The sequence below is a fragment of the Spinacia oleracea genome, chromosome 4, assembly GCF_020520425.1.
Source record: "Spinacia oleracea cultivar Varoflay chromosome 4, BTI_SOV_V1, whole genome shotgun sequence".
Taxonomy (NCBI): domain Eukaryota; kingdom Viridiplantae; phylum Streptophyta; class Magnoliopsida; order Caryophyllales; family Amaranthaceae; genus Spinacia; species Spinacia oleracea.
The window spans coordinates 188,012,670-188,030,780 of NC_079490.1; the positions used below are offsets into that span (position 1 = coordinate 188,012,670).

General features: G+C 35.3%; 1 protein-coding gene across 1 annotated transcript; it reads left to right on the forward strand.

Moving 5' to 3' along the window:
* Positions 1-6,219: 6,219 nt before the first annotated feature.
* LOC110782736 (DEK domain-containing chromatin-associated protein 4) lies at positions 6,220-16,977 on the forward strand. Its single transcript, XM_021986965.2, has 12 exons — positions 6,220-6,391; positions 6,789-7,809; positions 7,893-7,926; positions 10,805-10,884; positions 12,461-12,520; positions 13,530-13,640; positions 14,069-14,149; positions 14,252-14,320; positions 14,586-15,078; positions 15,687-15,799; positions 16,313-16,343; positions 16,478-16,977. Exons 2-12 carry the CDS (start codon positions 6,874-6,876, stop codon positions 16,645-16,647), a joined length of 2,178 nt encoding a protein of 725 aa, XP_021842657.1. The 5' UTR covers positions 6,220-6,391; positions 6,789-6,873; the 3' UTR covers positions 16,648-16,977.
* Positions 16,978-18,111: the final 1,134 nt, after the last annotated feature.

Genomic DNA, 18,111 nt, shown 5'->3' on the forward strand with positions numbered 1-18,111 from the left:
TCGTGTCTAAATGACCAAATACATTTGCTCATCTTTTGTAGCTTACCCAAATGAGCAAATATTTTGCTCATTTTTTAAATTTTAAAGTTCGGATTTGTTAATGTGGAAAATTTTTGCTCATCGTGTCTAAATTTGCTCATCTTTTATAGTTTACACAAATGAGCAAATATTTTTGCTCATTTTTAAAATTTCAAAGTTCGGATTTGTTAATATTCAAAACTTTTGCTCATTTTGATATTTTACACAAATGAGCAAATATTTTTAAAAGTCTGATTGCTTAACTTTAAAAAAAAATTGCTTATGATTTTCCTTTTGTTCAATTCAATAGTAAATAAAGAACTTGTAAATTAAATAGAATTGATTCAAAAGTAAAGAATAATCAAGTAGGAGAACTAATATTATAAACAAATTACAAAGAGTTGCCTATGTAGGATTCGAACCTACATCATTGTACAATCGCACAAAGCTCTACCAATTGAGCTAATAGGCATTGCTTGCATGTTGGTACCAACACAACGCGAAACCATTTTGAGTTTGGTTAAGGGGGAATGGAAGACCAAGAGGCTGGTGGTGCAAACTAACTGGTGTTGCGCCCATAACAACCTAACTATGCAAGAATAACTTTCCGCATTTCACTGGAAAATGAGAGTCTCTTGTGTTTGGCATACTGGATTCACAAAGGCCAGTAAACCAACCCTAACAACAAGCATTAACAACCACTACCCTTGCAACAACAATACACAAACAACACAGCTAATAGCTGCCAAACAAGAGCAAAGGTCCTTCCTCCTCGACTGATTTAAAACAGTCCGTCCAGCCTCTCGGAAAAACAAACACCCTGCAACAGCAGCTTAGCAACTACCCGAGACAAACACTAATCTATAAAACACCTATGTTAGCCCAAAATGATGAACATGAAAATGCAGAAACCAATCTGTTGTTGGTGTTAGTTTGAAGAGGGTGGCAGGACACTATTGTGGTTGTCGTTGACTGGAAGAAGCGTTCTGAGCACGTGGAAGACATTTGAAACCTGTGGAAACCAAGATTTGTGTGGTGAAGAATCTCTCTGATGTAACATGGTTGTATTAACAAGGATAATAATGCATCATGTTCTGTAGGCACCACATGTACTGTTGTAGGCTCCGTAGGCCTATTGTCGGAACTGAAGTAGTTTCTGCACAAACCAACACTAATCAGATATGTGGGCAGAAACAGATTAACGGAAAGTGAAAATATTAAGATGCTGGTAGGCTGAAAGCTAAAGATCAGATTTATTGTTTGCTCATTTGCACATATTTAAAATGGTATTTTAAAGTTTGTAGACATTGGTTATATCAACTCCCGAATGATCATAATGCTTAGTCTCTCTCCCCTGTCTCAAGGCCAAGGGATGAACAATCAGTTATTTTCCTCAAACTTGAACAAAACATTGGAACATTGCTTCATATATTCTAAAAGAAAAGCATTCAACCAGGCCTTAATCATTTGACAAAATATCAACAATACAAAAAATAAACCCAACACACTTAGTATCTGTATAGTTAACACAATTGTTATTTCCTGAAAACCCTTCCTGTTAATTGATCTTTAGCTAGCAGTCTCGACAGATTTCTAAACATATCAACTTAAACCAACAACTAAGAGTGCTAAAAGGATACATTAAGATGCTGGTAGGCTGCAAGCTAAAGATTAGATTTACAGTTGTTTGCAGGAAAACACATTTACATACATGAGTAAATCAGATTTATGAAATTTTCTCATGTATGTAGGCTCAAGCACTCGTTAATTTGCTCACATGATTCATTGTAATACCCCGAATTTTTAAAACTTGATGAATTATGCTTAATTATTTTTATTTAACTTAAAATCGTTTTAAATCCTGATTTCGAAATTTATTTTTAATTAACGAAGTTTAATTTCGCTTGAATTTTTAATATTGTTACACAATTTATTTTTTTTCAGATTTTATAATTTAATTCTACGAGCTTAATTACCTTTTTAAATCTTAATCATTTTCGGATTTCTAATAATTTCGAAACGTTCTTATTTTATTTGGAAACTAAATTTATTTGTGTTATCGATATTTTTATAAATAATTATTTCAAAACTCTGTCAATTATTCATATTTACCAACATGCCCCTTATAACTTCACTGTAAACCAAGTTTAACATCTCTTCTTCTCCTCCTCTCTGCCGTGCAAACTTGAGCACCTGGCAGCATTAGTTTTTGCCATATATTGCATCTACTGATAATAGCTTTGCTGAATCACCCCCTAAAACCAGTAGATTACAATAGTCATTACTTACTTTTCCTACTCCTTTACATCTGTCATTTGTATCTTTGCAACTTAGCACTTTCTTCACGTCAATTTCCACCATTCATCTCTAGAAATAGATGTTGAACATTATCATTGAATTTCAAATATTAAACAGCCATCAACATCTTATTCACCATTGAATTTCAGGATTAAAACAATAAAGTTTATTACCATTTTATTTTCTCTTTGGACAAACTGCAAATCACAGCCATTAGAGCCACCCTCTTCGCCCCTTTTCCGGCATAATACCGCCTGCAAACCACCACTTTTGTCACCTGTAACCACCGTACCACCACCTCCTTATTTCTCGGCTTTCGCAAACAACCCACCTCCACCACGCACCTCCCTGTCTCCCTCGCCCTTGCGCCCAACAGCCTGCCTTCCTCTCCTCCACGCAGCCACCACCACCAGCATCGCCCCTTCCATCCCCTTTCTGACCATCTCGTCGGCGACCAGCACCACCCAGTCGCCCCTCTTCTTTTCCTTCCTATTCGTTCGTACTCTTGCTCTCCCCTGACTTTCCACCTCCGCCACGGCGCAACCCCACCACCATCAGCGCCGCCGCGTTTTTTTTCTCCCCTCCGGCAGCAGACCGCCGCCCAAGCCCGGTCACCACCTCTCTTTTCTCTTCTCCGCTGCTTTCCTTGCTCCTTTGCTTCCCCTGCTCCGTGCCCAGTTTCACGAGAAACAAGTTCCAGTATTGGAACTTTGTTCCTTTAAATTATTCAAGCAAGCCCAACTTTTCTTTTGGCCCAATAACTCAAGTGACTTTTGTTAACATGTCCAAATACTTACTTATCTTAATATTTTATGAAAATAAATGATTTCTTAAGCATTGAAATAAAATGGATTTTTAAATGATAATTTTAAATATATACATACATACATACATATATATATATATAAATTTACAAACTAACAAAAATATATATATACATACATACATATATATATATATAAATTTACAAATTTCAAAAAAAAATATATATATATAAATTTACAACTCATAAATCGACATGCATGAAATATTATTTAATTTTATAAACTAACAAAAATATTGTTTAAATCAAATTTTCAGTCCAAATATATATATATATATATATATATATATATATATATATATATATATATATATATATATATATATATATATATATACGGACTGAAAATTTGATTTAAACAATATTTTTGTTAGTTTATAAAATTAAATAATATTTCATGCATGTCGATTTATGAGTTGTAAATTTATATATATATATTTTTTTTTGAAATTCGATTAATAAGATTTTGGTTAAATCATGAAATTATATATTTTTATATTAAAATTCATTATTTATAAAATCATTACTTATAAAATTATTTAGTTATAAATTATCAATTTTAGATTATTTATAGTTTTAATACTAATTCAATAATTTGATATTTTGAAAGAAATTGGACTCGGGGCTCAGGAAGGACGATCCATCAGACAGGAAGTATAAAAAACTACGGTTGAGGTAACGGTTATTGCTAGTACCCGCAATCCCTTCGAAATGTATTTATGAATGATGTTATGAATGATTGATGTTTTATAATGATGTTTTATGATTTGCGGGATTACAAGTATGATTTGATTGAATTGTTTTACGATAATGCAGCTTTATGCAAAGTACTGATTTAATGAATTATTATTCCTGAAAGAAATGATTTTATGAAATAACGAGATTTAATGATTTTATTGAACTATCCTGAATGAATGAGATTTTCCTGATTAATTTCCTATTAAAAGAAATGTAAACATGATAAAGGAAAGTGTAAGAACTGGTCAAGTTCCCCTGATATGGAGCCCAGGCTCCCCCTGATAAGAAGCACTGGCTTCCCCTGAAATGGAACCAAGGTTCGTTCCCCCTGATAAGAAGCACTGGCTTCCCCTGTTATGGAGCACTGACTCCCGCTGTTATGAAGCACTGGCTTCCCCTGTTCGTAGGAGACGTCCTACCATGTTTTCCTGTAAAGTCCTGACGACCAGAATAATACTGTTAAAAGGAAAAAGACTAATGAAATGATGTTCCTGAAATAATGTTCCTGAAATGATATTCCTGAAATTATATTCCTGAAATGATATTTCCGAAATGATGTTTTTGAAATGATGCTTCTGAATTGATGATTTATTAAATGTTTTACTATATTCTATTCTCCCTGTTTATTAAATAAAATGAATTGAAATGATGTTACGATGCTAGGGTAACTCGTTACTGAGTCTTCGGCTCACCGTTTTGTTTTTCGTTTTAGGTACTGCTGGGGACCACAGAAACGAGTAGTGGCGAGGATTTCACTATTACCAAGTTCACCTATGTTAATGTTAAGTTGTAACAAGTTTAAGTAAAGATTCTTGATTAAGTTACGTACTTTATTTAAGGAATTAAAAAGGATTATTATACTAATTTGGAGTTTAATAGTGATTAATATGATGGTTGCCTTGTAATTCCCAAGAGGGAATTACGGCAGTAATGTCCCGACCAAATTAGGATAATTCCGCTGCTAAGTATGCCTTAATAAGTGATTTAGAGGTCGGGGTGTTACATTCATACACTATGAAATTTGCACATAATTTAAATTGCTCATTTTTTAAAAACATGAGCAAATTAGCAAAAGTTGTTGAAATTTGCTCAATATTCCAATTGCTTAAACAAAAACACATACCATATTATATTTTTGGATGAATGTGCAACATTTTGAGGTAAAAATGCGCTCCCTTTTTTGGTGCTTCAACTCGCACTTTACAAAATAAAAAAACAGGGCTTAAACCCCACGAAATTCTACATTAGCAAATCCAAATTTAATAATTTCGCAATCAAATTCACTAATCAATTCCATTTCGCTATCAATTTGAAATTAGTTCAATAATTTCGAAAGCCTAATTTGAAAAATAAAAACTACAGAGTAATTGATTACAACAAAACAGAAAAAAATACCTTCATGCTGGTGAGTCGTTGACAATTAGGAGGAACAATGGATTTTGAGAGGTTTAATTTCAGCCATGGAAGAGAGCCCAGCAAGAAAGGGAGATAAACGTAGGAAGAAGAGCGAAAATCGTGTCTTAGTTCTTTTATTTGGGTTCAATTTTTCTTATTTTCATGCTTCATATCACAACCTTTGGATTTAGTTTGTTTGGACGGTGGCGATCGCTTCTCATTCTTCTCATTTTAGTGATCTTCTCATTGGAGGGGGACCCTATATATCTCTCTATATATAATATATATAAAATTTCATTTCTATTACCAAGTAAAATATTTAATACAATTTCGTTTATCGAACGGTTTTAAAATTAGTCAGATACAGGCCCTGTTCGGCAAAATTAGCGGTAGCGGGTAGCGGTTGAGTAGCGGGTAGCGGTTAAAGTAGCGAGTAGCGGTGAATAGTAGCGGGTAACGGTTAGCTGTCAAAGTAGCGGGTAACTAATATGAGTGTTCGGTAAAAGTAGCGGTTGATATTATAAAATAAAATTAAAAGCAAGAATATTATTTAAAACTTTATTATAAATTTGTCAAACGCTACCCGTTACCTTAAACGCTACTAATTTTAACGTTTGACAAAAACTACCCAACCGCTAACCGCTACCTAAATCACTACTTTACCAAACACTTACAAATTTTACAAGTAACATCTTGACTAGGTCAAAACGCTACCCGTTACCTCAAACGCTACCGCCGAACACGACCACAATGTGGAGATGCTCGAAGGAGATAGACGGCATGAAATTCATTCCGCCAAGAAATTGAAGTGCAAATAAAATCCGGATTTGAAATCCGAAAAAGATAAATCCCAACACACAAAGAAAAAAAAAATAAAAAAAATAGAACGAATGCTCAGAAAATACCCCCACTTGAAAAAGAGTCAAGATGCCAAGTGTTGTGAAAGTAAAAAAGAAAAGAATTGCCCCTTCCCTCTTCTTTTTTCTCACGTAAGAGGAGAGAGAAACAGAGTCTTCACAAAAAGAGGAGAGAGAAAGTGAGAGAGTGTGTGACTGAGCGACTCGTTGAACTAGCTCGCTTCGAAGCTTCGAATCGCTACTCTTTTCCTCGAATTTCACTGTAATTTCTTCAATTTCTTGTAGTTTTCACTCGATTTGTAGTTGTTTTTTAGTGTTAATTTTGTGTTTTTTGTGCTAATCATCTTCGTCAGATGTTGCGGTTCGTCAGCTTAGGGTTTGTGTATAAGCATGAATTTTGGTTGATTTATGCGTTTAATTTGCTCTGAATTTCGTGCATTTAGCTTGCGTAGGTTAGTTCTGCTGTGATTTGAGTTCTGGATTTGGTTGTTTTGTGTTGTTTGTGGATCTGACCTTGTTGATTTGGTATTGGAAGTGGTGAAATAGTGATATTACGGCGTCTTTTTTTTGGAATTTGTGTGTTCGTGATTTAGTGATGTGTTATTCAGGTTCTATATTCTGCAAATTTTGATTTTTATTAAAAATTCTTTGGTTTTCAGGATTTGGAAAGTTGTTGAGGGTGAAGTTAGTCAGATTTCTGCTGAAAGAAAGAAGCTTTAGTTTGAGTGGCAGCGGGATTTGATAATGGGCGAGGAGGATGCGAAGGCGGAAGTTGTGGAGCCAGTGACAAACGGGGCCAAGTCTCAGGAGAAGGAGGTTAAAACCGTGGTGGAGAAAGAAGAGAACGGAGTGACAGAAATGGAAGAGGATAAGAAAGATGAGATTGACGGCAAAGCGGAGTTAAAAGCAGATGCCGAGGGGAAGGGTGAAGAGAAGGTGGATGGAGGCAGAGAGCCTAAAGAAGAGGAAGAGACCAAAGTAAAGGAAGCCACAGAGCCTAAGGAAGAGGAAGAGACCAAAGTAGAGGAAAGCACAGAGCCTAAAGAAGAGGAAGAGACCAAAGTAGAGGAAGGCACAGAGCCTAAGGAAGTGGAGGAAACTGAAGTAGAAGAAGGTAAAGAAAAGCCTGAAGCTGAGGCAATGGAAGAAGAAAAGAGCTCTAATGAAAATGGGAAAGACGATAAAATGGCTGAGAAAACTGAAGTTGCAAAAGAGAAAACTGAGGGTTCAGAAGAGAAAATGGATGAAGAGATGGTGACTCAAGATGAAAAGGTAGAGGGTAAGGAAGAGGCAATGGAGAGTGGGGAGGGAAATGAAGATGGAGAACATGAAAAAGAAGAGGCAAAGGATAGCGAAAAGGAAAAAGAAGAAGAGGAGGTGAAGGGAACAGAAGATGAGGAGGTGAAGGGAACAGAAGATGAGGAGGTAAAGGGAACAGAAGACGAGGAAGTAAAGGAAAAAGAAGAGGAAATGGGGAGCAAGGAGGAGAAATCCTCAAAGAAGCGTAGTAGGGGGAAGAGTGCTGAGGAAAAGGGTGCAGATAAGAAAAATAAAGTTGTCCAGAAGGAGCTTGAGCCTAGAACTCCAACTATTGATCGCCCCGTACGTGAACGAAAATCTGTAGAAAGGTTGGTTGCGACAATTGAGAAAGATACCTCTAGGGATTTTCACATTGAGAAGGTACTGTTTGCATAATTCGCTATTCCAGTTTATGAACTCTTTATCTCCTGGAATTCAGTTCTCATTTTTGCTTGACATTGCAGGGTCGCGGCACCCCACTGAAAGAAATTCCAAATGGTATGATGAAGCCCCTTTCCCTACTATTCTGAACAGACCTTATTTTAAATCTTTGTTATTAAATGTGCGTGACCACTTCAGCGTTGACTGGTTGTGTTGATTTTAGTTGTTTTCTTCCTGTGATTTTGTTTTATGAAAATTATGTTCCTTGTGAAAAGAGAAATTATTTGGAAAGAAATTATAAAAAGTAGTCAAGTAACTGTGTTGTGTGTATTTGATTTCTAACCAAAAGTTAACTTCCACTGTCAGTTCTTAGGGTGTTTTTCTGTATGGTTCATTGTTTCTATGATGTGATATTTATTTACTTAAACCGTGAACATTATGAGGTTGTGAAAAAATAGTTGTGATTTGTTTATCTCAGTTTCTAGTATTGGTAGTTTTTCAACATATTATGGTGATAGAATTTAGCACCAGTAAAAATGGACCATCATTTATTAGCCTTCTGATGAGCAGATAGTTTTGAAATAAAAAATTAAGAGAGACTTTGGATGTCTTATAATCCTTGGAATTGTTGTGTTGGCAGTATGTTCATGCTTAATGGTTCTAGCATCTCTGTTGGTCAGTCTGTCTTTGTAACTGAATCAGCAGTATGGCTAAAATTTTGAGTTGTACTTCATTTCGGAATTTAAAAAACTGATACTAATTTTTGACATTTGTAATCAGAACTTATTCAAACTGTGTCGTATGAGTAGCCAGTCTTGCATTAGATCTTGTTTCAGTTTTTCAAAATGTGTAATTGTATGTATGGGGAGTTCGGAAGAATGGAGATGTAATAGAGTGGATTTATTGATTCTGCTGCGTCTGTAGGGTTGTTTCTTGTTTGTTTATCCGAAGAAGAGAGAAAAATGGTTTTGGAGTGAGATGCTGTTGCAGAGTTGCAGCTATATTTGTTTGTGCATCTTTTTGTTGCTTAGCAGCCATATATATTTATAGCAAGCCTCTATTGCACAGAATGAGAGATTTTGGGTTTTCTGGTGAGCGGGAAGGAAATTGGCAGACTTGCTTTTACTCTGTTGTGCTCTCTTTGGGTACAAGCAGGATATTATATGTGAAGTATTGTTATGGGATATGTATCCTGAGCTTCTTGGAAACCCATGCCATTTTGGCTTTCTGGGATAAAATGGCGTTTGATAAAGTGAATCTTTTTGATAGTACATTGATGTTATTGATCAGGTGAGGGATGTCGAATGTAAGAGAATGATGTGCAATGATGCATGAATCGGTTTAAAATGTGGCCTTAACATAACTAATATGATTAACTACTGAGTAATTCGCTAGTGGGAGATTGGATATGGGTTGGAAATTCTCTACCTATTTTGATAAATTAGGAAAAAATGTACCATTTTCATATTATTATTCACCCTTTACGATTCACGGTTTGTGGGGATTAGGGCTGTTAGGTGTCATCTAAGGCTTTAGATGATTCAGCCAGGTAGCAGTCTTCTAGGTTTGTCTGTGTGTGGCATGATGGAAATAAGTATTTCTCTATTATCAAGGAAAGTAGATACGAAGTAGTAAAAGTTTTGATTTGTTTATTATTGCAGAAGGAACTGTCTGTTTGACTTGAAAGGTAATCAGTCATGGTGTGTTAAATTTTTATCTTTGCAACTAATTGCTTTGTTATTTGTATGATTTGTATCACTGTAAGTGTGTTTTCTTGCCATAATTTGTGGTTGTAAATTGTATTATTATGCGTACATTGCTCTTCCGCATCTTACTGTGGACTTGGTTTCCACATTGTAAATTCTAATCTAGAGCAACCTCCAGGATGGAAAACCTCATGCTACTGTCAGGCCTCAATTTGAACCTGGATATGTGAGGTGACTGGTTTTAGAGTCTTGTTTAATGTTGTAACCTTTTCTGCTGCATAAGGATATTTTTCTTGTTATGAAATATAGTGCCTTTCTGTCATGTCTGCTGCGTTGTTTTAAAATGTGCTATTCAAAAATTATCCAGAGTAGGATGTGCTCATATTGATCGGTGGAAAAAGAGCTATATGTGAATTGCTGATAAACACTTTTCACTGTTATTATCGTTTGAGGTTGTTGTAAATGAAGTTTCTTTATTTTGGGATGTTGAGAGATCAATATAAAATTCTCATAATAATTTTATGGAAGTTTCCATTCTCTATTATGTTTACTTATCGCTCACATTTGGTCAAATGGCTCACTTATTTGTACTTTGTTATTTAGTCATGTTAATGAATAAAGAGTCATTTGCCTGAGTTGAGACTTGAGAGCCTAATTAATATGGGTGACTTTCAAATGACGATTAAATTGTTTCCTGACACCTATTCTTGCTATGAATTTTTGGCGTTTTTTCAAATGAACTAATTTGCCACTTTATGTACTCGATCAACCATTTAGAGTTTGCCTCAGTAAAAGATACAAACATAGGGAAATAGCCAATGAAGAAAGACTTGTGTACTGGCTTTTAACTTAGTAAGTTCATTTATTACTCTCTTGTTGTACTGCGTGGTTGTATGAAGTTCATTTATTACTCCCTCTTGTGGGAATGCGGTAGTTGGATGAGAAAGAAACAGGATGAAGAGTTAAAAAGCATATCAATATGTCTCTTACTGGTTTTAGCAGGTAGGCATGGACCCTCCACCAGTTGCTTCCTTTCCGATGTTAGCTATGGAAACCCGTAAATTAAAATTTCTCAACCTTTCACAAGGAAGAGAACAATGTTCAATTGATAGCTATCTCTCTCAGATATCATATTCAAAAACCATTGATGCGAATCCCGCAGTGTCAAGTATGATGTGCTTTTTTAATGTTGGATATTTGACCTTCCTTTTCCCTTTAAAAGAGGTCTTATGGTGTTTGGTTCAGAACGATGGTTTTACCCCTTGTGCTGATGTTCCTTTGCATTGCAGTTGCATATAAGCTGTCAAAGAAAAAGACCGAGGACACCTTTAAGATGCTACACATGATTCTGTATGGAAGAAGAGGGAAGGTGTGTTTTTCAAGCTCTCAACTGATAAAGTCTCCTATTTTCCTAAAAATGCCGTATGTCTTGGCACAATCATTTGTTCCATCCAAATTGTAGAATTAATTTGTCATTCAAATTTCCCTATTAGTAATTGGTTGATTTTATAAAACTTGACTTACTGGCCTAAATGGACATTGAAGTTATGGCAATTGGTAAAAGTACAACAGTATATTCCCTCTGTTCCATATTAATTGCCACCTTTTCTGTGTGAGGTTGAACTTCGACCGTTAATTTTTCTCGTCTGATATTGATTTAAAGTATTTTTCTGCGTGTGTGTGTGATAGAGAGAGAGAGAGAAGGGGGGGGGGGGGGGGGGGGGAAGGGAGGAAGAGGGGTGGTGGCCAACTTCTCACGTGATTTAAGCTCCACATTTTCTTTCTCTCTTCCCTTTGAATATGAGAGGACATCCGAGGTTCCTTCGGAGGTTTCTTTTGTTTAGTGGAGAGTTCGTAGGTAATACCCGGATTCCTCAGCTCAGGCTAGAGGTCACCCATTCAATTTCACTTTCACTTTCAACCCAATGATCTCTTATTAAGATCAAATTTCGAGTCCTTCAAAAAAATAATTGTATCATGAAGTTTTGATCTCAATTACGATTTTGTTATCATACTTCTGATTTATAGCTTTTCATATTTGAAACGCCGTCCAATCTCACTCTGTATCTCTTCGTCTTTCTTGTCCATGGCTGATTTGTTTTAAGTGTTGCAGATCTGAAATGGCTCATATTTCTCCCTCATAGACCACAGTGTTTGTAGTACCTATAGTAAAATTTTGATTTATCAACAAAGATTTTTGATATATCTAAATTTTACTTTAATAAAATGTTTGATGAATGTTTTACACTTCCTTCGTTCTTGAATGTTAGTCCCTTTTGGAATCTAAAACAATCCAATATAAGTACACTTGTCACATAAATCTAACCCATGTGGGTAGGAGAGACTAGAGAGAAATAATTAAGAGGGTTAATGAGGATAAAAGGTTTATTTGGGAGGAAACAAGTGCGCTATCTAGATATTTATGAGGGTATAATGAGGATAAATGTTGGACAAATAAGGAAAGATTCTAAAAGGGACTAACAAAAAAAACCCAATACGGAAAGAGGACTAAACATTCAAGAACGGAGGGAGTACTAAAAGTTGATCCTCTGCTCAGGTTTAATTGTAATTTTTTTTTACCTTTGTTGAATTTCAAAGTTTTTCTTTACCGGGGTAATGAATTTCTAAGAGAATTCACTTTTATTCGTTGATTCTAAATCTTTTTTTTTAATTAGCAATTTCAAGAGGTTTGAAAAAATAACGAGTTTCTGATTGCGATGATTACACTGAGAAATTGCAACTTTATGATTGATTTTTGTGAATTAATGATTCAATCATGTGCATTGTGGGATTTTCATGCTTCTCACCTTAATTCTACGGGACATTCAATTTATTTTGTGATGCGCTTCAACAAATTCCATCTTTCTTCTGATTTAACATTATTTCTTTTGGAAAGAAGGGTGGGGGATTGGATGTTGTTCTGATCAATTTTTCTTATCTCGCAGGCAACTCAAATTAAACATAATATATCGCGGTTCTCAGGTTTCGTCTGGCATGATAATGAGGTAAATCACTCTGCGCGGGCCTTTTCCCTTGTGCTCCTTTGTCTAAAGGTTACTCCGTATTTAAGAACTAGACTTCCATGCTTCTGTGTCTTTTTTTCGCTGTGTGTTATTGACTGGTGATTTACTTGGGCATGTGGCACCACTTTGTTCAATTGTTTAGTGATAGTGAATTATTTCTATTATTTTCTCAAGATTTGAAAGAGCTGGCTCCTTTTGTTGTCACTGATTTCACCATTGCATTTTAGGACATTGGACCATTAAGATGAAACAATGGATTGGTCTATCTAAAACTCAGTTGAACACCCTGGGAATGAAATAATATTAGTACTGTAGGCATCATTTAGAAAGAATTATATTCAATAATATAAAAATCAAGGAAAACTATGAGCTTCTCAAAATCTGCAGTTGAAGTGATCTACCATGATTTTTTATGGAAATGAAAAAGCAAAATTTACGGGAAAAGACAAGCGCTTCCACTTTGCAGATGGTTGTGTTTGTTCCCCTAAACTTCAACAATATTGATACTCCCTCCGTTCCTAAATAAGTGTCCTATTTGGAAGAATGCGCGGGGATTAAGAAAAATGAGAAGTGTGTAAGAAAAACAATGATTGAAAGTGTTTTTTTGTGGAAAGGATAAAGTAGATAATTGTTTATTGATAAAGTACAAATAAAAGTGGATGTGGTGATGAAAAAGTGTGAAAAGTGTAGAATGTGTAATAAAAAGCAATCATGAAAAGTGCGAAAAGTGTATGTCAAAAAATGGAAAGTGGACACTTATTAGGGAACACTATAAATATAAATAGGATACTTATTTAGGAACGGAGGGAGTAATTGATAATCGAAGCAGGGTAGCATGTTGACTTCTTCTTTTCTTAGCTACTGCTGCACCTGTGTTTGGATTTTTGGGGAAGGCACGTCTAACTTTCCTAGCGTTCTTTTGTTTATTACTGCTGCTCCTTGAACTTGATTGACTTGGGGAAGGTATTTCTAAGTTTATTTATATTTGCAGGAGAAGCAAAGGATGAAAGTCAAGGAGAAATTTGACAAATACGTCAAAGAGAAATTGCTGGAATTCTGTGATGTGCTTGACATACCGGTTACTAAAGCCACCATTAAAAAGGTGTGTCAAGTATTTTTTTAGGTTCTTTGTGTTATCATAGTCATGTTACTTGTCCTTAAACTTTGGTGCATTTATCTATATCATCCCCAGTATCAGGTAGTCAAATGCGGTGATTGAGAAGTGAAATTGGGTTTTATTTGTCCAAGGCTCTTACTGACCTTCCTCAAACAAAATGCTTTTAAAAAGTAGATTGTCAATGTTTTTTCTGAATGTAAAAGACTAGCATGCACATCAGCACATGCCCTTAAGCAGATTGGCAGAGTTTTGGGAGTTAATCCTATTGAAATATACTACAGCATGATTTTTCTGATCAACGTATTTTGTTTCAACACGTATTCATGTACATCTGTTAGGATTGAACATCTTTGGATATAATAGTTTACTGGAATTGGGAATTTTTGATACTGAGTGTCAAAAGTTTTGTACAGGAAGACATTGTTGTTAAGCTGCTTGATTTTTTGGTTGCTCCTTATGCTACTACTACAGATTTACTTGCGGAGAAAGACCAGGTTTGTTTCAAAGATTTTGGAAGTGAATCTGTCAATTATTATACTGCGTATTTGGTGCGACGCAATTACCACTTCTGATTGTATCCTGTTTGGACTTTTTAGGGCAGGAAGCGCAAAAGGTCTGCCACAACAGGTGGAGCTAAATCAACATCACCTAAGGACTCTACCAAGGTTCTGCTCCCACTTCTTTTGCTTGCCATATTTCAATTGCTCCTAGAATTCTATTATTCTACTGCTTTAATCTTGTCATATTTCTTATAAAAATTCTGTCATATTGATGAAGATAAATATTAGCAGCATTTACACTGTTTTCACATGACGATTAGTTTCATTATGATGGTTCATGACTTCATGTTAGCCGACCCCAATCATTTTGGGACTAAGGCTTGGTGGTTGTTTAAGTTAGTATTTTTTTTTTTGTCTGTCATTGTTGTAGAGTCGAAAGAAGGCAGGCGATGCTTCTAATAAAGAAGAAAAAAGGACTAGTCCAGAGACTGATGACGAGTCTGCGGATGAGGAAGGAAAGAAGGAGAACGGAATTGCAGAAAGATCTGAGGATGAGAAATCTGAACAGTCTGATAGTGAAGATAAAAGGGACATGTCTGAAGATGATTCTGAAGAAGATACACCAAAGGAGAAGGCAAGTTCAGGAAAAGAAAAACAAGAAACCAAGAAAAAGACTTCAAATGTAGAATCTTCAGGAAAAGCTTCTAGCAAAATAGTTATCACTCCTAGGAAAGCCAGGTCAGTTCCTAAAGGTTCAAGAAAACCATCATCAAACAGTTCCAAGGTTGTTGAGAGCAAAGACACAAGTCCGAAGGTATTCTCGAGGAAGAAAAAGAAGGAGGAGCCAAAGGAAGAGCCGAAGAAAGAGTCAAAAAAGGAGAAGTCTCCAGCTTCGAAGAAATCTGCTACAAAAGAAAAACCTGGTAAGTGTTGGGAATTGAGCACCTGTCCAGGAAAGGGACTGAAGCACCACATGGTTTCTTTCCGAATGTCCTGATAATATTGCACCTCTACTGTCCTGCTTTTAACCCTTCTTCCAACCTTCCTGACGGGGTTTTGTTTTTGTGTTTGCGCTTTCTTATATGTTCTCCGTATTTCAAAGGGTCTGGTGTTTATTTACACAATTAGAGATATTTTTTCAGTTCATTCTTTGACTGCTCTGAAAATCAGTGATGAAAGTATTCAGTTCAGGTAATATACTGAGTCAGAACAGCTTCATAAGGGAAGTCACAGAAGCATTATGGACAAGTTTGTCTGTCTTATTCAACTGCAAAGCTGATCCTAAAATTCGATTCTGTTAAGAAAACAAAAAATTATTGAGTGGGAGAAAATACTTGTAGAGATCTATTGAAAATAATAATGTTAATTTGTAACATTCACATCTACAATACCTAAGGCAATGGGTTTGACTGGGTTTCCACACTGATATCTGCCTGAATGTATTCATATTGAGGTTTTACATTCTTCCATTTAGGTCATTTTTTCAATCCAGAATCAAATTTGAACTGTGTTTTGCTTCATTTCCTTGAAGGTAAAAAGGCCGTGAAAGGGAAGGAGAAATCCAAAGAAGACAAGTCGAAGCCAAGTGATGATGAACTAAGGAACGCAATATGTGACATTCTAAAACAAGTTGATTTTAACACGGTAAGTATCCAATGTTCTTATTGCCTTTATGTCTGATACTCCGGTACTGTTAGAGAAGGTTTCTGATTTGTTTTAATGGGGTATCCATCTCTCGTGTTGCTATACGCCAAATATACTAGCATTTGGTGCTACTTGACCTTAAGTTCTGCTTTATTTGGGCTATCTTGGGCTTAAGTGACAATGCTGCCATCACCATGCTATGACGATCCCACTCTTGTGATGGCTGATGGGGTAGTCAGCTTATACTAAGCCTTATCTCTAAGCTGGAGACTAGCAGAGGTGGTATCGTTAATCATGCCTAAACTGTACAAGTTATTAGTCCTGATCGAGTTTTGTATCAAAGTCACCGCCATTTTGGGTCTTTTCATGGCTAGTTGCAATGTCACACTGGGATTTCTTGTCTTTGTTTGGATTTCTTCTTCTTGCAGTTTCATTTGTGGAAGTTAAATATAACTGTGCCTTGCACGATCTTTGGAACTTATGACAGTCACTGATCTGTATTTTCATCTGCAGGCAACCTTCACTGATATTCTGAGGCAACTCGGTAAAATCTCTCTCTCTTTAGTGCCTACTTTTCTACAACATCTTACTAATTGGTGGATGTTAATATTTAAATATGGTATTTTCAGCTTTTTTTTATATAGCACCTGTCATTAAGAAAAGTTGCTTCTTCTGCAGCCAAGCAATTCAGTACTGATCTCGCATCCAGAAAGTCATTGATCAAGCTTATGATACAGGACGAGCTTACCAAACTAGCAGATGAAGCTGATGACGAAGATGATGAGGGAGATGAAGAGGATGCTGAAAAAAATGAAGCCGAGCCTGCTGCCAAAGAGGTGAAGACCTGATTGATACAACACAACACAACACAACAGCAGAACAAAGTGGGTAAAATGCGCCTGTCCATACCTTTCGATTCTGCCCTGTTGTCAAAGAGAAATAGATAGTATTAACTTTGTTTTAGTAAACGGCCCTTCTTGTTTTAGTCTGTAAAAGTAGCCTGTAATCTATCGATAGTTGTTTATAATATTCTGGCAAACAAACTAGTCTTTTGCTAGAGATAGTCCTAGAAAAAGTTGATGCCCATGCTGCAGGATGCAGGTTGTAATATACACATTCATGAACTTGTTAGGTCTTTTATTTTTGAGCTTTCTAATTTACACTGACTTCTGTTATCATTTTTCGATTCGGTTACTTTAAAACCTGTTTTTCAGGAAGAGAGTCGATTGAGGGATCATTCTTTGACTCTTTATTGGCTTAATTTTTCAAATGTTGCACCAGTTTTGTCCATCAGATAGCAAAAGATACATGTCTAACGTATCTTGTCATCTCATTTTTCCTGCTAAATGAAATACCTGTTGCGATTGATTTGTGGATGGCCTGAGATCTCGAATGAGTAGTCGTGTATTTAATACTGAAGAACTATATTATAAAATTTTGTACTCCCTCTGTTTCCTTTTTACAAAAAAATAAATAAGGTGTTTATTTTTTATGTATTCATTTCTACCTCGGGCTGAAGACTGAAGAGTGTCCCCATGAGTTAGTTCAGGTGTATACTTGCCTTCTATTTTATTCTAACGTTGGTATTAATTTGTTACCGTCTTACCCCTTTTGTCCGTAATAATTACACATTTTTATCATTTTATCTATCACAAATTCTTATTTACAATGGGTGTACAATAAATATTGTACACCGGAATAAAAATTAACTCAAAATGCTTAAAAGTTAAGCTTATATATGTAAAAGTTATTTATTTTTAAGTGATTTTTTTTTTCATTTTAGTAAAACTTATTTCTTCAAAATCACTAATAATGTATAAAATTAATCATTTAACCCTTTAAAATATTTATCTATCAATTTTTTTTTACTAATATAAAAGTTAATAAAAACTAGGTTAAAGTTACAAAAAAAGAGTTAAAGTTATCTTGGTGTACAATAAATTTATTGTACAACTTGTGCGCGCAAGACCTTTTGTTTATCTATTATCCATTAATTTATTACATCTCTTTGATTTTTTTTCAATTATTATTCCTAGAAATAAGGTGGACAACAAATGAGAACATAAAAAAAAAAGAAAAAAAAAAGAACGGAAGATGTAATATAGTCAAAGACGCGCAAGCATTTTTAATTTTTTATCAAATAAATTTTCTAAAATGTGGCCTTTTATGATTAGGAATTTACAAATTTTTAGGAAAGACGGTCTAACGGTTAGACCACTTTTACGTATGCACTTTAACTAATTAGTTAATAGCTGAAATCAATTAATTAACCAACGAAACCAGTTAGTTATGTAACTGAGCCTATTAGTTAA